This window comes from Macadamia integrifolia, chromosome 12 (assembly GCF_013358625.1).
Source record: "Macadamia integrifolia cultivar HAES 741 chromosome 12, SCU_Mint_v3, whole genome shotgun sequence".
NCBI lineage: Eukaryota > Viridiplantae > Streptophyta > Magnoliopsida > Proteales > Proteaceae > Macadamia > Macadamia integrifolia.
In genome coordinates, this window is record NC_056568.1 from 21,046,920 (window position 1) to 21,072,516 (window position 25,597).

A 25,597-nucleotide genomic window follows, 5' to 3' on the forward strand; every position below is an offset into this window, starting at 1 on the left:
TTTTTTTTTTTTTTAGTTATTAGGGGTAATTAATGCATTGGTTGATAAACTCTAAAAACCAGCAGTGAGTCGTAGTACAAGTGTTAGATCTGATGTGGTAATACTTGCAACGACATCATGATGTGGCAGTGTTGGAAGTGGTACACATGTGATTTGGTAGTCCAAATGCTGATGTGGCAATGTCCATAGTTGTCGGGCTAGTGCTAGCAGTCTCTGACAATGACTAGGTAGTAATTAAGGCTGAAACCTTAGATGAAAATAGAGCAAAGAACAGAACCTAGGGAAAGTGGGTTAGAATAGAACAAACTTGTATAGAACTCATGTTTCTAACCCTTTTTTGTCCTTTCAATGCATTAAACTTGCCAAAAAGTGCAGTTTAAATAATATCAGAACCAATATGAGCAATAAACTTTCATGGAGGAAAATTAAACTCTGCAACTTGTTGGATTTAGATCATGCACACAAGAAATATGATCATCCTTTTCTATGAGCTTCTACCGTTGATGGCAACTACATTTGAAATCCTCAATAAAAGTGTAATTAGGAAAGATTACAGAAAGAGTGCATTAGAGCAAATTTCTTGGGTTCATCAATTGATTCCCAAACCAACCTCCAAGACAATAAATTTGAGCCCTAACTATTGTACGATATTATAATAAGAAGAAAGAATGTTGTCCATTCACATTCCCCCGCCTAAACATGGCCACTGGTTTTAGGGGATTGTGAAAAGTTGTCCTTGTCCCTTAAAACCAAGGACTGTATCTAGACATGAAGAACCGGAATGGCGGTGTTCGACTTTGCTTAAAAATATTAAGGTTACGTATGAAGGATTTTCTAAGATGATCACGTAAGTATTGAGACTTAAAAAAGAAAATCTTGGTTGGGAAAAATTGAGCTCTTATGATGGCATTAATGTAATCTCGTAGTCAAAAGATGGTGGATAATAAGGATCATCTTTAAAAAGAAGCCCATTCAGGATTCAGGAAGGGAAGCTTTAAAAACAAAAAAGCAAGAAAGTGAGCTCATTTAAGGGCATTGTTAAGACATCCTGTGTTATCAGATGATGGTGGAAACCCAAGTCCACCGAATGCATATAATCACAGCTCACTTGATATGGATACTGGAGATACAGGGTATCGAACCCTGCACCTCTCGCATTCAAAGAGGCCATTGTGCCATTTGAGCTACAATCCCATTGTTGTGTAGGTATCATCCATTTTCTATGATACATAATATATCTAAAACGATTTTTTATTCAAGTAGCAATAAGTTGTACCTTCCTGGGAACTGTCGGATTCGAATCCAAATCATGGATTTAGTAATCAGTATTAGCTATAGGAAATGTCAATCTTCTTTGATTCGATTGATTGCCCCATAATAGTCCAGATTAGATGGATTTGCCCCGTGTTTCAATAAAATTCAGTTTTTACTTACATTTTTACCCTTGGTCCATATTGGTGAATTGATATTGTATGATTTGTACCAGCCAAGAATTGGTACCCATTGTGAGGATAGAATGGGTCCATGCAGCATGAAGTTCATACATATTTTCAATGTAATTTCCTTTTCTATCTCAAACTTTGTCTCTCTTTCAAGTCCTCTCACCCCATCTCAGCCATTCAAAAAGCTCTCGCCATGAGACCTCATCACTCTTTTATACCCTCCTTCCCTAATCCTTCTTAAACGTCGCTCTTACTTTTTGTACTTGATATTAATTTTCAAATCCATATTGCTCCTTTTCTAACCTTGTCCCCCTTTCCCTTACACCTGTATTCTCACCCTTAAACCCCCCTTCTCTAGTTTCGTGAATCTTTACGTATGTGAATGTATATGAACGTCATTGGTCCATGGATATGACATCTATTAAATGAGGAGAGAGTAGATATCATATTCACAGATCAGGAACGTTCATGTACATTTCTCTAGTTCATCTCTGCATTTGCATCCTTACTTTCTGGACAGCCGGAAGCGGTGCTGGTAGGTGTCTCTCTTCCTTCTCATTCCATTTTTTTGCTTTTTTTTTTTTTTTTTTAATTTTTGTTGTCCTTGTTTTCCTCCATGCAAATGTTATCCCCGTCCCTTGATATCTCTGGTATCTGCTTTTTCAATCAAACGGCTGTTAGCCTCTTGTTTTATTCTCATCACATTCATAAGCGGTCTCCACTTCCCCCTTTGTTTTTTTATTTTGTCTTTCTATTCCTGGTTGTCTCCCCTTACTATACTGTTTTTCTTTGTTTGTGGGTCTTGAGGCGGTTGTTCTCCTTTTTCCTCTTCAGTGAGGTTTTTTGTTGGTTTCTTTGCGACTTCTTTGACTCCTCCCTACCGGCCCACCACCTCAGCTTTCAACTATGCCTGCAATCCCAATTATCTCCACTATTTGTTCTACCACTAAAGGGTGTTAGATCAAACACCAAGAAATAAGAAAAATAAATAGACAAAAAATCATCACGACACAGAGATTTAACGAGGTTTATACACCGAGGTAGTGTGCTACGTCCTCGGGTGAAGAAGAAGATATTTCACCATGCAAAAGAGAGATTACACCCAAACAACGGCGAGAAAACTCGGCCTGAAACCCTAGCTCGAAAAACCTTCAAAATACAATGACTTTCTCAACAAGACAACTGTACATTATATATAGACTCCAAGTCACGGATCAAACCATCGGGTCAGAGTCGATCCGGTCGAACCATAACGCGAGGACTACGCCCTCGCACCCCTATACGAGATTAGTGCTGGGCTCCGACCTTGGACCTATCAGCCTAACCCCTTTACTTCCATCAAAGATCTTAGAAAATTTTCCATTCGGATTGCCACCAAAATATGTTGGAGCAAGTCAATCTTCAAAACATGTCAAAAATTCAAGACAAACTTAACAAAGGGAACCCAACCTCTATCGCCTCGGCTGTTGAAGCGCCCTATGTTCGATTCTACTATTCCTTCTATTTCACCATAAACCAAAATAATTACCATGGTATCACTGAGTCCTCTAATCCCAAGTTGGCCACAGTATCCCTTGGCCCTCCCCTGTTGGAACCTAATGTGGCGAGTGCACCTACCACTCATCTTGCTCTGAAAAAAATGCGTACCGAAACTGCCAAAGAAGCCGATGTGGTTGCTCTTGTGGATCTTATCTCGAGCACCACTGCCCGAGCTAATGACCCTCTTTGTTTCCTCAAGAGAGTCTCAGAGCTCATTCAAGATCACATGTCTTTCACCTTGCCAAAACCCTTTTACTCTCATTTTAGAACTGATATTTTTATAAACAATGAAGGATCGAGAGGAAACAAGGGTGGAATTTGTTGCTTAACTTTCAATTCTATCATTCTATCCAATACATTTAATGGATCGTGCTTCATAGCTATTTCCATTCTCTCCATATTAGGGAAGTGGATGCTTATTGGAATCTATGGCCCACCTCACCCTTCTCTGTATGGAGAGATTCTCTTCAAACCCTCCCCGTCCTCCTCTCAACTAGAGCACCTTTTTACCTCCCACAACCTACTGGAAATCCAAATTCCATCTAACCACTTCACCTGGTCAAATCGTCAGAAACCTCCAAGCCTTATTAAGGAAAGTCTTGATAAAGCGTTCACCTCACCTGCTTGGATTTCCATCTTTCCGAACCCTAGGTTAGCTAAATTATCCTCGCTCAGCTCTGACCATAACCCCATTTTCCTACATATACCCTCTCCCCCAACACCGGTCGAGGAAAATTTTTCACTTCCAGGATGCTTGGACGGCCCACCCTAACTTTTTTCACTCCCAGGATGCTTGGACGGCCCACCCTGACTTTTACTCTTTTTGTTGGAATAAATGGTTGGCCCTTGATTCTGATGTGCTCCCTGTTAGGTTGGCCTGCTTTAGCAGAGTTCTTGCTAAGTGGAACCGAGATTCTTTTAGGAATATCATTAACTTGAAAAAACTTTGTTCAAATCTCATTGTTTGGCAGAAGATGATGTCCATCCCCTCTCTGATGATTTGAACTTTGAGGCTTTGGCTGATAAATTCAAATGGGTCCTTGAGGCTGAAGAGATCTTTTGGTTCAAAAAAATCCAGACAAATCTTTCTCAAGGAGATTTGAATACTAAGTTCTTTCATGCTCTGGCAAAGCTGAACCTTAAAAAAAGAGGTTTGCATTTCATTAAATTAAGGGATGGCAGGGTTATCTCTGACCCGTGTCTTATTGCCAATGAGTTTTCCTCCTTCCTTTCGTCCCTTTTCTTGACCTCAAACCCGATGGATCCAACATTTATTGAGTGTCTCTTCCTATCAATCATGAGCCCTTTGGATGTTACCTCCTTACAAGCCATACCCTCTCTTTATGAAATTCGAAAATCGGTTTTCTCTATTGGTGCTTATAAAGCACCTGGCCCTGATGGTTTTCAGGTTATTTTTATCAAAAATTTTGGCAACTTATTCGTATGGATGTTATCAATTTGGTCACTAGTTTCTAGGGACAATCTGCTCCCGTTGAGTTTGAATCATACCCTTGTTTGCCTGATACCCAAAAAACAAAATGTTACATTTATCGAGGGATTCAGGCCTTTTAGTCTTTGAAATGTATCATACAAAATCATTGCAAAAATTTTAGCTAATAAACTCAAAGGTCTTCTCCCGCTTTTATCTCCCAGTACTAATATGCCTTTGTTCCGGGAAGACAGATCTCCAACAACATCATTATATCCCACGAAATCTTCCATTTTCTTCAGAAAAAAAACCAAAGGAAAAATCGGATATGTAACTATTAAATTAGATATGGCCAAGGCCTATGACAAGCTTGAATGGGGATACCTTAGAGGTATTTTTGAATTTTTAGGCGTCGGTGACAAATGGGGAGATATAATTAGCCTTTTAGTTAGCACCGTGTCTTTTTCCATTAAACTCGAAGGGGCTGCTTTCAATTTTTTTAAACCTTCTAGAGGTATCAAATAAGGTTGCCCTCTCAACCCCTTCCTCTTTATCGTGGCCATGGAGGGTTTTTTAGACTTTTATCAACATATAGGGATCTTAAACTTTTCAAAGGAATTAAGGTGGCCAAAAGGGCACCTGAGATTTCCCACCTCTTCTTTACTCATGATACTTTCATTTTTTGTAGAGCAGCCCCTGAGGACATTTCCACTATCAAATATATAATTGATTTATTTTTTTATTTGTTGGGCCTAACAGTAAATTTTGAAAAAAAAATGACATTTTTTTCAGCCCTAATGTTACTAATACTTGCAGATCTAATATTGGGAATATTCTCAATATTAAAGAAATGGGTAAAGTTGATGTGTACTTAGGAACTAACCTTTTCCAACCAAGGGCAAGATCTGCTAGCTTTGATAAAATTTTCCAATGGATTTCTAACAATATCTCCTTGTGGAAAGTCAATTTATTGTCTTTTGCAGGACAAACTATGCTCTTACAATTAACTTTGGCCTCTACTCCTGCATACCTTATTGTTTTGCTTTTCCTAAGAAAATCCATCAAAAGTTGGATTCTACATATCTGCATTTTTGGAATGGGGATAACAATAACTTCATTTAATTGGCTGGTATAAGATTTGCAAACCAAAGCTGCAAGGAGGCTTAGGGGTAAGAGACTCTGAAACCCAAAATAGGGCTTTTCTTTTCAAAGTAGGCTGGAGGCTCCTCTCCGAGGATAAAGCTCTTTGGTCTCAAGTCATTACACAAAAATATTTTCCTAATAGATCTATCTTTCATCCTTCGACATTGAAGAAGAAAGGATCCACCATTTAGGGAAGCATTGTAAGTATTCTTCCTACCATATTGTCATTAGAACGATTGGGAATGGAGATTCAACACACTTTTGATATGACCCCTAGATTCCAAACACTTAAGTAACCTTCCAAACATGGATTCCACTAGTTCTCCTTTACGTAAGGTAAGTGATGCTATCACTGCTCGACATTGGAACCTCGATGTGCTTTACGCCTCTCTCCCTATAGACATTATGAATAACATTTTGAATATCCCACTCCTACAATGTCAAGACTCTTGGAGATGCAACTTGTCTCATAGTGGAGAGTTTTCTGTTAAATTGGTAGCTAAATATTTGCAAAATATTTCAAACTCTGACCCCCATGGAAATTCCAATAGGTGCCAATGCTCTTATCCCTACTCACATTGGTGGCGTTTCTTCAGGAAACTGGACATTCACCCGAAATTTAGAGTCTTTTTCTGGTGACTTGTTCTTGGAGGGATCCCTACCAAAGATCTGGTGGAGAGATGGATGACAATAGACCCCAATTGTGGTTTCTATCATTCCCATCCTGAGTCCATCTGACACACTTTTTTATCATGTGATATCATCAAAAGGATTTGGGCTTCAAGCCCTCTCGGACTGAGAACAGAGGCTTTCACGACTTTTAATTTTCGGCAACTTATTTTGTATTTGTTTAATTTTAACACTGTTCCATCCAATTGCAAAAAAGTTTTCTTTAGAATTATTATTATTATTTTCTATTTTATTGGAAGCACAGAAATGAGACTACATTCTCAAATCAGAAACCAAACCCGTCTAGTATATTGGAAAATGCCAGATATTGGTTGAATGTTTCGAACATATATGAACCACAAAACCCCATACTCACTACCTCCCTCTGTTCCCTAGACCAAACTAACCCTAATCCATGCTGAAATCAAAACATTCTTGTCTGTTCCACTGTTTCTCACACAACATCAGTCATGATAGGGTGGGCATACTATTTATTCTTTCAAAACACTTATATCTCTTTTATGTCCAATTATGTGATGAGAGGAAATCATACTGAGGCAAGCACAAGAGCTCTACTATTTGGACTAAAGTAGGCCAAGGAGTTAGGATGGAGTGTGGAGGAGATTTGGAACGACGCCAGTGAATTACAATTTTTTTTGGAACCCTAGTACCAAATTGTGGCCTTTGAGCGTTTTACCAATGGTTTTTGATGTACAGTTTAATCCTAACCACTTTTTGGTCAAGCTTAGGCCTACCAACGAATTGGTACTCTTTGTTAGTAAATTAGCCAAACTCTCATTATCTACTAAATCTATAATTAATAGTGGTCCACAGAACATACATTCTCTCATAGATTTTAAATAGATTTTTACTTAGTTATCAAAAATAAAAAATAAAAATAAATAAATAAATAAATTGTGAGGATAAAGAAGGTTTGGTGAGCCCACCTTAAGAATGGGACATTTACAAGTTCATTAATCTTTATTGACTAAGAGTTGCCACCTGAAATTCAGGTCTATAACCTATATCTTAAAAAAGAACAAAATCCATTCTAAATTAATCTAACCAAGAGGTTAGTTGAATGGGTTGCAAGGAGAGAGAGAGAGAGAGTGAGATGAGCAACCAGTGGGTTGTAGTGGTGGCAAACGGAGAGGGGAGAGGGGAGAGAGAGAGTGAAAGAGAGATGGTGGATTTGTAGTAGAGATAATAAGGTTGCAACAACTGGAAGATTTAATGTTTAAGATGTCGAGAAGGAGATTCAATTAATGATCAATAAGATGCTAGTGTATAATTTTTCATTACACATTGCTAGTGTATATATCATTTTCCTTACTTTGGGATATAATAAGGCTCTGTACAATAGCATTCCAAAGAAACGATTCTAGTGTTTTTCCTGTTTTCGGACTTCAATTTGGCTGCCTTGCCGAATGCCTCCCTCCCCTGCCCCCCACCCTTTATGGATTTTCCTATTTTAATTTGTACAAGTGTTTCTAACAATGCCCAAAATATCTCTAGATGGGCTTGTGGTGTTTTTTCCATTGGACACTTTGTCTTATTGTGTGCAGATTACATGATTGGAAAAAGTATTGATGCAAATTCAAAAAGCTTATTCTATGGGTTAAAGTACACAACAAAAGAAGGATGTGATGTGATTGATGTTTGGAGTGATCCTGTGGATGTGCGTAACCTGATCTAGAATACCAGTACATGTTCCTAGCCTTGGAGCTCAATCCCTCTTTTTTTGGAGGTTTATAATTTCCTTTTTTAATCAATTTTTGACTCAAGTTCTCTGACAAATACATCCTTCTATTTAAGCTAATGGCTTACCTTGTTATGCATAGAAAAACTAAGTTATTTGACATTGGAACTAAGTTATCTCTGTTAATGAATTATTCTTGTCTCATAAAAATATATATTAAGAGGACATGAGTTCAAATTTCCTTGGGGTTAAAAAGAAAAAAAAAAAAAAAACCTAGCCTCCTACAGGTAATGGCAGATGTGTCAATAGATAGAGCAGGCGAGGCAACACAGTCGGCAACACATTACGGAACATATGATGTGGTAGTACAGAGTACAATGGCAGTGCTGATGGGGTAATTAATGCATTTTTTTTTTTTGTTATCAGGTGTAATTAATGCATTGGTAGATAAACTCCAAAAACCAGCAGTGGTTGTAGTACAAGTGTTAGATATGATGTGGTAATACTGGCAACGGCATCATGATGTGGCAGTATTGGAAGTGTACACATGTGATTTGGTGTGTTGGAGATGTCAAATGCTGATGTGGCAATGTCAATAGTTGTCGGGCTAGTGCTAGCACTCTCAAACAATGAATGGGCAAAGCAAGCAATGATTAGGTAGCAATTAAGGCTGAAACCCTAGATGAAAATAGAGCAAAGAAGATAACCTTGGGAAAGAGGGTTGGAATAGAACACAATCTTGTATAGAACTCATTTCTCTAACACTTTTTAACTTTTTGGTGCATTAAACTGCCAAAAAGTGCAGTTTAAATAATGTCAGAACTAGCATGAGCAACAAACTTTCATGGAGGTAGATTAAACTCTGCAACTTGTTGGATTTAGATCATGCATACACGAAATATGAACATCCTTTTCTATGAGCTCCTACATTTGATAAAATTCGGCAATTACATTTGAAATCTCAAATAATAGTGTAATTAGGGAAGATTACAGAAAGAGTGCTTTAGAACAAATTCATGGATTGATTCACAAACCAACCTCTAAGGTTCACAGCAAATTTGAGCTCTAACTATAGTACGATATTACAAATAGGGAGAAAGAATGCTGTACATTTGCGTTCCCATGCCTAAACACAGCCACTGGTTTTAGGGGGGTTGTGAAAAGTTGCCCCTGCCCTTAAAACCAAGGACTATAACTAGACATGGAGAACCGGGCTGATGTGTTCCACTTCGCTTAAAAATATTAAGGTCTCGAATGATGAATTTTCTAAGATGATCACATAAGAATTGAGACTTAAAAAAGGAAATCTAGGTTTGAAAAATTTGAGCTCTTAGAAGGGCATTAATGTAAGCTCGCCAATTACATTTGAAATCCCAAATAATAGTGTAATTAGGGAAGATTACAGAAAGAGTACTTTAGAACAAATTCATGGATTGATTCACAAACCAACCTCTAAGGTTCACAGCAAATTTGAGCTCTAACTATAGTACGATATTACAAATAGGGAGAAAGAATGCTGTACATTTGCGTTCCCATGCCTAAACACAGCCACTTATTTTAGGGGGGTTGTGAAAAGTTGCCTCTGCCCCTTAAAACCAAGGACTGTAACTAGACATGGAGAATCGGGCTGACGTGTTCCACTTCGCTTAAAAATATTAAGGTCTCGAATGATGAATTTTCTAAGATTATCACATAAGAATTGAGACTTAAAAAAGGAAATCTAGGTTTGAAAAATTTGAGCTCTTAGAAGGGCATTAATGTAATCTCGCCCATTCAGGAAGGGAGGCTTTGAAAAAGATAAAGAAAAAAATGCAAAAAACTGGGAAAAAGTGAGCTCATATAAGAGCATTATCATCTTGCGTAATGAGAAGATGGTGGAAACCTTTAGGGGGGTTGTGAAAAGTTGCCCCTGCCCTTAAAACCAAGGACTATAACTAGACATGGAGAACCGGGCTGATGTGTTCCACTTCGCTTAAAAATATTAAGGTCTCGAATGATGAATTTTCTAAGATGATCACATAAGAATTGAGACTTAAAAAAGGAAATCTAGGTTTGAAAAATTTGAGCTCTTAGAAGGGCATTAATGTAAGCTCGCCAATTACATTTGAAATCCCAAATAATAGTGTAATTAGGGAAGATTACAGAAAGAGTACTTTAGAACAAATTCATGGATTGATTCACAAACCAACCTCTAAGGTTCACAGCAAATTTGAGCTCTAACTATAGTACGATATTACAAATAGGGAGAAAGAATGCTGTACATTTGCGTTCCCATGCCTAAACACAGCCACTTATTTTAGGGGGGTTGTGAAAAGTTGCCTCTGCCCCTTAAAACCAAGGACTGTAACTAGACATGGAGAATCGGGCTGACGTGTTCCACTTCGCTTAAAAATATTAAGGTCTCGAATGATGAATTTTCTAAGATTATCACATAAGAATTGAGACTTAAAAAAGGAAATCTAGGTTTGAAAAATTTGAGCTCTTAGAAGGGCATTAATGTAATCTCGCCCATTCAGGAAGGGAGGCTTTGAAAAAGATAAAGAAAAAAATGCAAAAAACTGGGAAAAAGTGAGCTCATATAAGAGCATTATCATCTTGCGTAATGAGAAGATGGTGGAAACCCAAGGTCCACCGAATGCATTTAATCACAGCTCACTTGTGAATAATAATGGAGATGCAGGGTATCGAACCCTGTACCTCTCGCATGCAAAGCGAGCGCTCTACCATTTGAGCTACATCCCCATTGTTGCTTAGGTATTATCCAGTTTACAATATAAATAATATATCTACGATTATTTATTCCCCATTTTCTTTGTTGTTCTATATATAGATCTACGGACCAAGTAGCAATAAGTTGTGCCTTCCCGGGGAACTGTCGGATTCGAATCCAAATCATGGATTTAGTAATCAGTATTAGCCATACGAAATGTTATTCTTGTTTGATTCAATTGGATTGCCCTATAATAGTCCAGATTAGACGGATTTGCCCTTGTTTCAATAAAATTCAGTTTTTATTTATATTTTTACGATTGATCCATATTGGTGAATTGATATTGTATGATTCGTACCAGCCAAGAATTGGTACCAATCGTGAGGATAAAGAAGGTTTGGTGAACCCACCTCAAGAATGGGACATTTACAGGTTCATTAGTCTTTATTGACTAAGAATTCCCACCTAAAATTAAGGTCTATAACCTAAATCTTAAAATAAGAAAAAGATCCATTCTAAATTAATCTAACCGAGAGGTTAGGTGAATAGGTTGCAGGAAGGAGAGAGAGAGAGAGAGATAAGCAACTAGTGGGTTGCACTGGTGGCAAACGGAGAAAGGGAAAAGAGAGATAGTGTATTGGCAGTAGAGATAATAAGGTTGCAACATCTGGAAAATTTAATGGTTAAGATATCAAGAAGGAGATTCAATGATCAATAAGATGTTGGTGTATAATATTTCATTACACATTGCTAGTGTATATATCATTTTCCTTATTTTGGGATATACTAAGGGCTGTTTGATTTTGTTTTTAAAAATGGTTTTTCTGTTTTTGTGCTCAGAGACTGAAAAATACTACAAAAACAGTTTTATTTTTTATTTTTTTGGAAACTAAAATTGAAATAGAAATTTATGACTATTTTGTGTCTGGAAACAAGAATGGAGCAACAGTCCACCCTATTTTCCTGTTTTTTGAAACAAAGAGGGGAAAAAATTCAAAAGAATCTCGATAGATTAGGCGATCTACCCAAAGCCCTTCTCACAAAATCCCGATAGAAGGCACTCCTCTCCATATCTCGCTAAAACTCTCAAGTAACGACTCCAAAGGAAAACCTGAAGGTGAACCTGCAACTCCCCTTCTCCACTCATCTTTGTCCAAACTTTCGAAGTGGCAACTCCATCTCCAAGCTCTAGAAGCTCAAGGTTCCTGAAGCTCAAGGTTCCTTATAGTTCCCGTAACCCAGAGCTGAGGAACTCTCTCATCCCTATAGTTCCTGAAGCTCAAGGTTCGTCGTCTTGCATCGATCAGTTAGATTCATAGGTAGTATCTCTACCTACAATTCCACTGTCATCGTCCAACCCATTCCAGAGTTCCTTCTTTGGGCCTAATTTCTTCTCTGAGAATGGTGGGGGTTTGGGGTTTTCTCTTGTTGATCTTTGTGGAAAAGATCAACAAAATCCCTTTCTGATCTCTAGCTAGATTGCGTTTTTTTTTTTGGATGCTCTAATTTGTGTTATTGGGGAAGTGATTGCATTTGGAACTGAAAATTTCATTAGGTTTTGGGGTTGCTCTATGCATCTGAAACTGGATTTTATTTATTTTTGTTTAGATATTTCTGAAACTGGTATGCATCATTAGAAGCCTTCATCCCTGCGACTGGTTATGCATGGTCAGGATATTTTTGAAACTGAGTATGCATCATTAAAAACCCACCTCCATTTTTACTCTGTATTATCAAAAGATAGCATTTTTTCCCTTTTTTCTTACTTGGCTGTCTCTGAAACTCAACCCATAATACCAAAGTGAAATCTTTAGAAACTCTCCCTAGATCAGAACTTCATCAATTGATATGAAAAAGCTGAGGTAACTGAACTAGAGAAAGACCATTCCTTACACCAGAATGCTTATGATTAGTAACATAGTAGTTTTCTCTCATGATCAATTTCACTTTGTTTTTCATTTGTCTTTTATAATAAACTCTAAACCCAGGGATTGTTCTTGAGATGGGTCTTAGCTCTTCACAAAACGAGAATCTCAGCCCCTGCAAAAAGACAAGGATAAAATGTGTTTTGTTTTAACCATTTTCATAAAACCAAGCTTTGAACATGGACTCTTCCCCTTCAAATACATTATATATATGCAAGAAATCGAATTAGCAACTAGTTACCGTATCACTCCATTGTTATTTCTCCCTATTTCCTTCCAACTACTACTAAATTAATTAACCTGCAAAAAAAGTGAACTTTACTACTACAAAAGCTTTTATGCATCAGATCTCAGCGGTAATACTTCGTGATCAAGATCCCTACCAGCTCCTACTCTTAATCATGGCCTTAGATCAATCTTAATTAGTGAGACCCATTTACTTATAACTCCAACATTATGTCTTCACTCGTGAATTACATTCCTATAACGTCGTGCCTTCACTCATGACCTGAACTCGACTATACTGTTGAAAACGTTTTAGGAAACAAAAAAATTAAACACTTTTTTACAATTTCAAAAAAACGTTTCTTAGCACAAAAATGACAAAAATCGTTTCTACTGTTTCTAGATACAAAAAAAAAAAGGAAAAACAAAATCAAACAGGCCCTAAGGCTCTGTACAATAGCGTTCCAAAGAAACAATTCTGGCGATTTCTTGTTTTTTGGGACAAAATGGAGTAGATTGTATATGTCTGGTCCGATCTGTTTCTGTGTTTTTGGAATGAACTAGGTTAGAGAATTAGTTTTGAGTCTTTTGACCACATTTTAGAAGAAAGGGAATTTACTAAATTGAAACATGTGAACAACCTAAGGCTCTGGACTCACAAAGCCTAGAAAGCCAAGGATGGAATGTGGCCTGTTTGTCCTACACATGATAGACAATACCTTCCTAGCCAGGGCATCAACAACATTGTTCATAGCCCTTGGAATACAAGAGAAAGAGATAGTTAAGAAAGAGGGCAGAGAAAGCTTGATGTCCTGTCATAAAACAACAATCTCTAATGGCGGTGGTCGAGTCTGATCTTGAATCAGGTCGTAAACCTCCTTATATCTCCACAACAAGGCTATCAAACCCCAACTCCCAAGCATGAGATAATGCACTTCGAATAGCCAAAGCTTCACCTTGAATAACTGAAATAAAGAACTGTGGAATATTAAAGGATTTAATAATTTTCCCCTATGATCTCCGAAAATAAATCCCAAACCACCCTTCCAGAGTGCCTCTTGATAATGCAGCATTGCAATTCACTTTCAAGACGCCTGTGTTGGAGCCTACATGATAGAAAACATATACAGAACGATTCATGAAGATCGATAAGCATGCACGACAAACACTATAAAATATATGTTTTAGGCATACCTGAATCCATGGTTGAAGAATAAGAACTTCTCAATGTCTTCTTGTATGCTCCTTGTATAACACGATCAATGTTGGTCTGGTCTACCCTCTTTCCCTTATGCTTTTGATTGTTAGCTTCACTTAATGGGTCAGTGATAACTATATATAGGGGTGAGGGTAGGGACCAACCCTGCAATAAAATTAGGGTTTTCTCCCCATTAAGGAAACAATACCTTAGGTCCACACATAGAAATAAATATTTCATACTATTAAGGTGTGCTAATAGAATCCAATATCTCCATAAAGATCACTTACCAATAATATTGGATTCTTTATGCTTACTCCATCTTTAGTCAACATCACTAAATCGGTTTTGGAAACAAATCTTTGACTATGCTAGCCCACCTAATAGGAAATCTTACAATCTCCCACTTGGGCAGCATATGTCACAAGTTTTAGATTTTAAAATTTATTTAAAACGACTTTCCGGTTTAGATAAACTGAATGTGGCCACAAACAAAACAGTGCCGAATGGAGTGCACCTTAAACCAAATGCCTTGGTCCGAATGAGAATTACAAACACCCAACCGTATTGATCATCACATCTAAAGCGATATGAGACCACACACGTCAAAGTGCTCATAACATCACCGACTTGGGCTGAACAATATGAAAGTGTGGTATGGAAATAACATGCAATAGTGATCATCATGTCTATTTCCAAATTGGTCCTGGCTCGAAAACCAAATGAGCCTTATGAGACAGATACCGAAGGTCTCATTAACTATAAGCGTCTCCCAAACGCTTAAGCTTCAATCAAAGAAGCTCATTGGGACTAGATCCGGATGTCCCACAACACTAGCACTAGACCTCAATCAAACGAGGCTTTACTAGTGACTGGATGTATGTGTATTGACTGGAACCTCAGATACCGAATGAGGTAAATACACCACATATAACCTCAATTTTCTGTAGGAGGCAAATAGATAAGTGTATACACATAAAAAAATGGTCATAAAAAAATGCATATATATATATATATTCTTGAGAACAATAATAATGCAATAAAACTGAAAGTTAAATGCAAACATATTGAGCAAAACTCCCACTAATAAATTGCATCAAAAGAACTAACAAGTCCTATATTAGTGACATGCTCTTGAAAAACTTTTGGAGTCAAGCCCTTAGTAAGAGGATCTGCAATCATGTTTTCTGTAGCAATCTGCTCCATTGTAATCTGTGACTCTTGAACTTTCTCTCTGACCAAAAAATACTTAATGTCAATGTGTTTAGAGCCTGAAGTACTTTTACTGTTATGAGAGAAACGTACCGCAGCGGAGTTGTCACAGAACATCCTCAATGGTTTAGATATAGAGTCAACAATCTGTAGCCCTGAGATAAAATTCCTTAACCATAAAGCTTGAATAGTGGCTTCATAACACGCTACATACTCAGCTTGCATAGTAGAAGATGCAGTGAGTGTCTGCTTGACACTCTTCTAAGATATAGCCCCACCTGCCATCACAAAAGCATATCCAGAAGTAGACTTGAGGTCATCTAGGCATCCAACAAAATCTGTGTCAGTGTAACCAACTACATCAAGAGAATCGGTTCTTCTATAAGTAAGCATAAAATCCTTAGTGGCCTGTAAATATCTCATGACTTTCTTAGCAGCTACCCAATGCGCTTCACCAGGGTTGCTTAAATATCTCCCAAGTACACTAACAACATAGGCAATGTCTGGCCATGTACAAACTTGAGCATACATCAAACTATCAACAGCAGATGCATAAGGTATGTTCTTCATCTGATTGCACTTCAATTCTGTCTGTGGACATTGAGACTTGCCAAATTTGTCCCCTTTTACAACTGGAGCCTTACTAGGGGAACATGCTAACATATTAAACCTTTTTAATATCCTCTCAATGTAACTTTTCTGAGACAAACCAAGAACGCCACAAGACCTATCACGATGAATTTCAATGCCCAAAACATAAGAGGCCTCACCAAGATCCTTCATATCAAAGTGATTTGATAATAATCGTTTTGTCTCATGCAAAAGATCAACATTATTGCTGGCAAGAAGAATATCATCAACATAAAGCACAAGGAAAATGAACTTACTCCCACTGATCTTCAGATAAATACACTGGTCCACAAGATTTTCTTTGAAACCACAAGAAGTGATAACTTCATCGAACTTAAGATACCACTGTCTAGATGCTTGTTTCAAACCATAAATAGATTTCTTAAGTTTGCACACAAGGTGCTCTGTATCAGCTTGCCTGAAGCCAAGGGGTTGTTGCATGTAAACATCCTCTTCAAGATCTCCATTTAGGAAAGCTGTTTTGACATCCATCTGATGAAGTTCCAAATCAAAATGTGCTACTAAAGCCATGATGATTCTGAAAGAATCTTTTGTCGAGACTGGTGAGAATGTTTCCTTGTAATCTATGCCCTCTCTCTGGCTGAATCCTTTTGCTACAAGTCTGGCCTTGTAACGCTCAATTTCACCTTTAGAGTTCCGTTTGGTCTTGAAAATCCATTTACAACCAATCGGTCTGCATCCTTTTGGTAATTCAACCAAATTCCAAACATCATTAACAGACATAGAATTCAATTCATCTTGCATGGCAAACATCCACATTGATGAATTGGGATCATTGGCAGCCTGGTCAAAACTGATTGGATCTGAATCCAAAGTAATATCAAACTCATGTTCTTGTAAATAAACAACATAGTCATCAGATATGGCAGGCCTACGAGTTCTCTTTGATTTCCTCAAGGGAACATCAACAACAATATGGTTCTGAATCTCATCAACAACATGGGGTGCAGGCTCAACCACTATAGGTTGCACAGGTTCGTGAGTGGGGACATTCTCTTGTTCAATGTGAGGCTGTAATACAGTAGACGGCAGTGTCACAGGCATAGGTACAAGAACACGTTCCTCCTCAAAAACAAAGTTACGTGGTTGAGCAGACTGAAAATCTAAATCATCCTCAAAGAAAACTGCCCGATTTGATTCCACTACTCTAGTAGAATGTGTAGGACAATAGAATCTATATCCTCTTGATCTTTCAGAATAACCGATAAAATGACCACTAATGGTCCTTGGATCAAGCTTCCTCATCTGAGGATTGTAAAGTCTCACCTCTGCAGCACATCCCCATATATGAAAATGAGATAAATTTGACTTCTTACCAGTCCACAATTCATAGGGAGTTCTGGGAACAGACTTGCTAGGCACTTTATTCAAAATATATACTGCTGTTTTCAAAGCATCACCCCATAAGAAATCAGGTAAAGTTGAATTACTTATCATGCTTCTCACCATATCCATAAGGGTATGGTTTCTCCTTTCAGCCACCCCATTCTGCTCAGGTGATCTAGGCATAGTGTACTGAACGTCAATACCACATTCTTGTAAGAATCTGGCAAATGGTCCAGGGTTACGCCCAGTTTCATCATATCTACCATAAAACTCTCCACCTCGATCAGATCTCACACTTTTTATCTTCTTTTCCCTTTTAAGTTCTACCTCTGCTTTAAAAACTTTGAAAGCATCTAAGGATTCAGATTTTTCTTGAATAAGGTAAATAAAACCAAAACGGGAAAAATCATCTATGAAAGTAATAAAATATCTGTATCCACCCATGGTAGTAGGAGTGAATGGACCACAAATATCAGTATGAATCAGTTCCAATGCTTCATCCTTCCTGGTTGCACCTTTCTTTTTAGCTCTAGTGTGTTTCCCCTTAATGCAATCAATACAAATTCCAAAATCTGAAAAATCCAATTGAGGAAGTGTACCATCCTTAATCAATCGTTCTATCCTCTGTTTAGAAATATGTCCTAAACGTTTATGCCACAACATAGAAGAATTTTCATCAAATCTAGCACGTTTAGGATTTGTAACCACATAATTTATAATAGAAGAACTGTTGGCATATTTGGAAGAACTAATATCCAAATCAAATTTATAAAGACCATCATATAACAAGGCAGATCCAACCATGAGAGAATCAGAATAGAGAGTAAGTTTTCCATTGCCAATATTAAAAGTGTAACCACAACTGTCAAGTTTAGATACCGAAACAAGTTTTCGTCTAAACGATGGTACATAAACCACATCATTCAAATTCAAAACAAAACCAGTGGATAAAAGTAATCTAACTACTCCTATAAATTCAACTTTGGTCTTCTCTCCATTTCCCATGTAAATCATCATCTCTCCCTCACTTGGTTTCCTCCTGCTTCTTAATTCCTGCAAACAATTAGTGATGTGAATAGTTGCTCAAGTATCAATCCACCACGAATCAGGGGAAACATCTACAAGATTGGATTCAAGACACACTAGAGCTAAAGATGTACCTTTCTTTTCAAGCCATTTCTTATAGCCATAGCAATCTGTCTTCATATGTCCATCTTTTTTGCAGAAGAAACACTTTCCCTTAAAAGCCTTAGTCTTTGGTTTCAGATTCTGATCGGTTTTCTGTTCTATTTTTCCTGATTTTTCTTGCTTGTTGCCTTTCCAATTTTTCTTGAATTTCTTCTTACCCCCATTATTGGAAACAAAATAAGCAGAGTTAAATTTTTCCTTCTTCTTTCTTTCCTCTTCCTGTACCAATATGGAAGTCATGTCCTCAAGATTCCACTCCAATTTTTGTGCATTATAGGAGGTCTTAAGAGTATCAAACGATGATGGAAGTGATTGCATAATTTGCCACACAAGGAAAGAATCAGATATCTTCACTTCCATCTCGCCCAATGTGGCAGCATAATTGGTCATTTTCATAATGTGATCACGTACTCCACTTGTGCCATCATATCGAGTGGATGAGAACCACTCTAAATATGTTCCCTTCTCAGCCTTATCAAATTTGGTAAACTTTGTATTAACGGCTGCAAGAAAATCCTTAGCATTTTCTTTCGAAGGCACACTTTTCTTAATGGTCTTGTCCATAGTATGCTTCATAACAATCAGGCACAATCTATTGGACTCCTCCCACTTTTCATAAAGTGCTTTTGCAGTAGCATCACTCTCAATTGTGGGCTCGGGGGGTTTATCAGTTCTCAGGGCATAATCGAGTCTCATGATTGCAAGAGACACAGTAAGAGAGTCTATCCACTCCTCAAAATTGGAACCATTCAGGACTTTGATGGAAGATAATTGGGAAGTCATAGCTGGCAATAATAAGTACCAAAATTTTACCAAAACATAAAATATGCAATAACCAAAAACATATCAACATCCCAATAATATAATGAAAACTGACTAATTAGGGCTTATTAATCAGATTTATCCCAATACCAATTTTAACAATTGTATGAAAAACATAAATTGGGAAAAGATCCAGCATCATTGGGGTCACACCTATGGTGGCAAGATCGCCCAACATGCAGTAAAATCTTTCACATGTAAGGCGAGACACCAAAAAACAACACCATATTGTAGATTCCGTCACCTGTGGTGGCAAGACAAGAACCTCAAAAATAGTGAAGCTCAAAACGTCACCCTCACACCATCAAGCAAAACCGACCAAACGAAGACTCACCTGTGTTGGCAAGAGCACATCGTTCGCCATATGGCTTTCTTGACTGCAATCCATCTGGATGATCTATAGTGATTCTGCATCTTTAGGAATTAGCCCACTAAGTGGAAGTCTAATCTCTAAAGTTACGAAAACTCTATAGACTTGGATTGTAACTGTATGCCCATTATATTTTTAATAATTTTTCATCAAAGAATTACTGAATAATAATATGAAAAACAAAAACACATAAAATTTTAATATATAAAATCATCAGTGTTCCTATTATGACAGATCAGAACAACATCATGGGTTATTTTCTTTGAATAAGATCTGTTTCGATAGAAAAAGAGAGAAAAAAAAAAAGGAAAGACAGTAGAACTGGAATCAAGAAGAGGGAGGATTGAAGAGGAAGAGATTCATCTTTTTATCGTCTCCTTAAGTACACCAAAATAACACGCATAAGAAACTGGAAATAGTAGAATGGGAGTAGTCAAGATCTGACAAAACCGTACTTACCTTTTACCCTTTTTTTTTATTTTTAACCAAACCGTAAAAGCAAGTACAGTTGCTTTTGTCACCCTTTTTTTTTTTTAAACCAAACAGTAAAAGCAAGTACGGTTGTTTTTGTCACTTTTTTTTTTAAATAAAACTTTGTAAGTTTTATCCTTTAGTAATAATATATTATTTTTCTTGTTTCTTCAAAACAAAACGACTCGAGGAGAAAAAATTGATGTTTATTACTGGTGGTACAGCCGATCGATTTTTCATGAACGAGGCTCTGATACCATTGATAGAAAACAGATACGGAACGATTCATGAAGATCGATAAGCATGCATGACAAACACTATAAAATACACGTTTTAGGCATACCTGAATCCATGGTTGAAGAATAAGAACTCCTCAACGTCTTCTTGTATGCTCCTTGTACAACACGATCAATGTTGGTCTGGTCTACCCTCTTTCCCTTATGCTTTTGATTGTTAGCTTCACTTAATGGGTCAGTGATAACTATATATAGGGATGAGGGTAGTGACCAACCCTGCAATAAAATTAGGGTTTCCTCCCCATTAAGGAAACAATACCTTAGGTCCACACATAGTAATAAATATTTCATACCATTAAGGTGTGCTAATAGAATCCAATATCTCCATAGAGATCACTTACCAATAATATTAGATTCTTTCTGCTTACTCCATCTTTAATCAACACCACTAAATCGGTTTTGGAAATAAATCTTTGACTATGCTAGCCTACCTAATAGGAAATCTTACAGGCTGCAGTAAGACTCTATGGCTTCGGTATCCTTCCCCTGCTTCCAGTACCAGTTCATGAACGTCACATTGATGACTCCATCATAGACAAGGCAATGTTTTCGAAGCTCATCAAAGAGTTCATTTGCTCTCTCTAAGTTGCCCAAATTGAGGAACCCAGCGACAAGAATGTTGAAGACTAAAGAGTCAGCACCATGGCCCTTGTTGACCATCTCACGGAGGAGATTCATAGTGTCAGAGATCCGACCAGACCAGCGTCAACTAAACCCTTCTTGAGATGAAGGTAAGTCACTACCGAAGGGCTAAAAGGTGCGTTTGCGAGGATGTGGTGGTCAATTTCGATACTTGTATTGACGCGACCAGCAACACAATGGGTGTTGATAAGGACAGTGTAAGAGACCGCATTGGGAACAAAGTTCAACTGCCTAAAGAAAAAGGTGAAGGGACTGATAGCGTCGCCGTAGCGGTCAACGCGATACATAGCAACCATGATGGCATTGCAGGTGAAGACGGTAGGGTAGGTATTGAGAAGACTACATGGCGGGCGGTGGCGGAGGCACCATCGAGGTTGCCCGCTCGAACGAGGCTTTGGACTTTATCGTGAAGGTTTAAGCAGGGACCAACGAGTGCAGAGGTGGAATCAGGGAGGCAAGGAGCGTTAGGTTCGACGCGAGGGAGAGGAACGCTTGGGTCGCGACGGAGTTCGTGGAGTGGGGGGGTTCGATTCTGAGGCAGCGCTTGCAACAGCGTCGCTCTGCTGCGGCGTCTTCTGCCGAGGAGAAGACAAAGGAGCGAGATGAGAGTAGGTTATGATTCAGCTGTTGCTGCTGGTAGAGAGCAGAATTGGTGCAGGTGGAGGAGTAGGTGGTGAGTTGGGAGAAAGAGGGGATGATCGCCGGAGGGATCTGAAAAGGATACGATTAGAATGCCGGTGAATTTTTTGCATTAGCAGAAATTCAGGTCATTTGGGGTGCCCCGGCGAGAGGTTTCACTCTGAACAATAGAGACGAAAGGGGTAGCGGCTTGGGTTGAAGACAATTTTGGGATTTTAGGGTTTGATGTTCAAAGGGTAAAATGGTGATTGACTCTTTCTATTTTTTAGGGAAAGATATCATAAGGGTAAAATTGTCTTTTCAAATTAAAAAAAAAAAAAATAACACCCGTCTCACGATGTTAGGTTGACTAGATTTATTTGTAATAAACGAAACGCGAGGGGGTTCAATGTAATAAGGGAAATGTAAAGGGAGGTGGATGCAAATTTTCCTAAAAATAACATCAAGAGATAGTTTAGGATTTCAATCGTTGCCTCTACTTTTTTTTGTCCTTATGCTTAAATAGGATAGGATAACAATTACAAAAGAGTTTCAACCTTTTACTCTACTAATGCCACTTCTTTAATAACTACTACTATAATCGATAACTCCTGCATAATTGATAATTTCTAAACAAACAAATTCTATCTCAAAAGTAACTATTCCTGCTCATATTTGCACGTAAGACATTACTTACAATTGAAAAAAAAATATTGTCAGTTTTGCATGCTTAGACTATTAAGGGCCTGTTTGATTTTGTTTTTAGAAACGGTTTTTCCATTTTCTTTGTTCAAAAACGGAAATACACCCCAAAATCCGTTTGATTTTTCTGTTTCGTTTCACTTATTTTTGGAAACAAAAATAGAAATGTATGCCTATTTCTGTGTCTAGAAATAGGAATGGAGAAACAAGTTTGACTTGTTTTTCTGTTTCTATTTTTGGTACTTCACTCGACCTACCCAACCCATTGTTGACACTTTTCGCTATCCAAATGTGGCAATTCCAACTTGGTTGTGCGAAGCTCATAGTTTTGGATTGCCTTCATCCTTCTGAAGCTCATCTCCATGAACCATACTTGCAACTCCGACGCCATACCATCACTCATGAATTGCATTCCGATAATGTCGTGCCTTCACTCATGTCTTAAACTCAACTACACTATTGAAAACGTTTCGGGAAACACAAAAATCAAACACCTTTTTGTCTTTCCAAAAATCGTTTCTTAGCACAGAAAAAGCGAAAACCGTTTCTGCTGTTACTAGACACAGTAACAAGAGGAACAAAATCAAATGGACCCTAAGAATAACAGACATATTGATTCGATAAACTACATAAGCAGCATTGTGGGTTTGAAGCTACACTTGAATACAAAAAGTTCAGTAAATTTCAATACTGTCTTTTTATTGTTTCCTACGTTTTTTCTGGTCCAAAAATGCCTTTGCAAAAGCTATGTAGTAGGAAATTAATTTATAGTGATAGAACTAGTACAGTATCATAGGTTGCCTCAGTAAGAACATGTTTGCAATTTGACATCTTCGATTGGTAGCTTGTTGGTTGGAAAAGGGCAAGTGCTCTTGCCATTATCTAACAACAGAGAACAAGGTGGAGGAGTCACTTCACTGGTTGTTCCGGCGATATCGGTGCAGTTCCACTGCAATTTCTTAGGTTTTGCAGAGAGCCCAATTGTGACATTAGACATGCAAATTCCAGTAAAGGGATCATTGTCAATACCAGCCAAATTTGCAGCCATGGTGACATTCTGGGCAACCATGTAATTGTAATTAATCCCTTTAATAACAGGAAGTGCTTTGGGATCATAGCCATCATCTGGGTGAGAACCATAAGCTCCTGTCATCCAGAAGACATACTTCATTGTATTCAATGTAAATCTTCTTACAAATATGTCTTTCACATATCCACCTCTCCCAGGAGCTGATTTGATCCTCACCCCGGACTCTGAGTTCAAAGCATAAATGTCTTCAATCCTGACATCCTCGATGCCACCGGACATCTCACTTCCGAGAGCGATAACAGCACTGTCAGGTGAAATGCAGGTGAACCTTCTGATAATGACATGCTTCGTGGGCATCCCGAAAGCTATTCCATATTGATCCCAACCACTCTTTATTGCAATGCAGTCATCTCCTGAAACTACAAAACAGTCTTCAATTCTAACATTTGTGCATGAATCTGCATTTCATAGGAGAAAACGAAAACAACAATTCAGTGTCAACCCAGTTAGTAGAATGAATCAAGAATTGAATTGATACATAAGGAGCATCGTCTCTGACAAACCCGGATCAATCCCATCAGTGTTTGCTGAATCAGTTGGTGCAAGGATGGTAAGGCCCAACACTAACACATTACTGCAATGACAAAATTTTGATCAAAACTGAGAGATCTTGCTCATGGAGACAAATTAATGAGATTCGATTTAAGAATTAATAGGATCAAACCTGCTATAAACAGGATGAACAACCCAAAATTGAGAGTTAAGAAGAGTCAGATTGGATATCTGGACTTGGTTAGAGTACATGATCTCAATCAGGTGAGGCCGAGTATAGTTAGTCTGGTTATTGCGGAATTTTTCCCACCAAATAGCACCTTGGCCATCAATGGTGCCGTTATTACCTGAAATCAAAGAACCCATCACAGTCGAGCAATAAGGGAGAAAACCCAGAAATCCAGAAACCCAGAATCTATTTATTGTGATTTTGTTGTAATGAACAGAGACGTATACCTGTAATGACAATATCAGTTAGGTTTGTACCATAAATGAAAGCTCCATATCTTGGACCAGGTAATTCTCTTCCTCTCCCATAGGAAGGCAAAGGAGGGATAATGGGATAGTCTTTCTCATCCTGATCAAGCTAAGCAAATCAAAAACAAAACCAGAGAACAGGAGGTGAAGATTGAAGAACAATATAGATTAAACAGAGACCTGGGAAGCAAGGATAACAGCATCCTTGTGTAGAAACAGAGTGAAATGACTGGTAAGGTTGAAGCTCCCAGTGAGCCATTTTCCAGCAGGAACGATTAATTGGGATCCACCTTGAGCTCCAAACTGGCTGAGATGTTCAATTGCCTTACGGAAGGCAATGGTATTTGAAGTCTTTCCATCTCCAACACCTCCAAAATCGGTCAGTGACGCGCTGTGTTTTCTGCAATTTATCGCTTCGTAACTGAAGCTGGAACCCGATTCAGCTCCTTGTAAGCCCACCAATCCAAGCAATACTATCACTGCGACTGTCTCAATTATCTGTGATTTGCAGTTTTGGAAGCACAAAAATTAAATATTTAGACACAAACTAATAAACCCAACTTCAAACAAAAAAAATTGAACTGATGGAGGTGAAAGTAAAAAAATGAATCTGAAAATGAAAACCAGACGTTTTGTGATTTGAGATTAAAAAGGGGAAGAACAAAAGCTTCAGACGATACAGAAATGTTTAAAAACAAGAAACAAACAAAGAGAAAATAGGAAAACAGGGAGGAGTAGAAGAAGAAGAAGAAGTGTTACTTGTTTTATTCTGGGATTTCTAGAGGAAGCCATTGTGAGAAAGGAAATTCTTCAGAAAAATAGTAATGGGTTGCAGAGTCAACATGACTTGGCATTATTTATAGAGAAAAAAAATGAGAATTTTAAGGAAAACCCTCGACATAAAAGATTTAAATCCCTTAGTGGTAGGTAGTTTTGAAAATCTATTATAAGTGAGAGGCTCTGTAAGAGGAATCCATCTCTATCTATCACAAAAAACTGTTCTTATTCACATATGAGGGTAGATTATGAAACTACTGATCATTTTTGGGAAAAAAAAAAAGTTAGAAAAGATCAATTATTTATGGCAATTTTGGATTGATGAGTCTACCAGATTATTTTTTACTATATATGGAAAATTAGGTGGGATTTGAAAAATTCTATGATTAGTTAGCCTCTATATTTAGGTTATAATTGATTCCGAGCACTAAGGGTTAGTATTAGTATTATAACTTTTTTTTTGGTAAGGAGTATTAGTATTATA

The 25,597-nt window shown here is 37.8% G+C and overlaps 1 protein-coding gene and 1 non-coding gene across 2 annotated transcripts; both read right to left on the reverse strand.

The window, feature by feature from the left end:
• Positions 1-10,590: 10,590 nt before the first annotated feature.
• On the reverse strand, positions 10,591-10,663 carry TRNAA-UGC. The gene has a single exon. It is a non-coding gene; the product is annotated as a tRNA-Ala (tRNA).
• A 12,202-nt stretch (positions 10,664-22,865) lies between these two features.
• Positions 22,866-25,243, reverse strand: LOC122058248 (probable polygalacturonase). The gene is made up of 6 exons (XM_042620848.1): positions 25,096-25,243; positions 24,517-24,834; positions 24,316-24,436; positions 24,032-24,206; positions 23,871-23,941; positions 22,866-23,765 (listed from the first exon to the last, which is right to left on the reverse strand). The coding sequence occupies exons 1-6, from the start codon at positions 25,126-25,128 to the stop codon at positions 23,080-23,082; spliced, it is 1,404 nt and encodes a 467-aa protein (XP_042476782.1). The 5' UTR covers positions 25,129-25,243; the 3' UTR covers positions 22,866-23,079.
• Between the last annotated feature and the right edge of the window lie 354 nt (positions 25,244-25,597).

Excerpts from the sequence above, each read along its gene's own strand:
- LOC122058248 (XM_042620848.1), bottom strand. The coding sequence starts at position 25,128 with ATGGCTTCCTCTAGAAATCCCAGAATAAAACAA. Across the intron at positions 24,835-25,095 it reads GAAATCCCAGAATAAAACAA|ATAATTGAGACAGTCGCAGT; the intron begins GTAACACTTCTT and ends TGCAAATCACAG. Across the intron at positions 24,437-24,516 it reads CTGTTATCCTTGCTTCCCAG|GATGAGAAAGACTATCCCAT; the intron begins GTCTCTGTTTAA and ends TAGCTTGATCAG.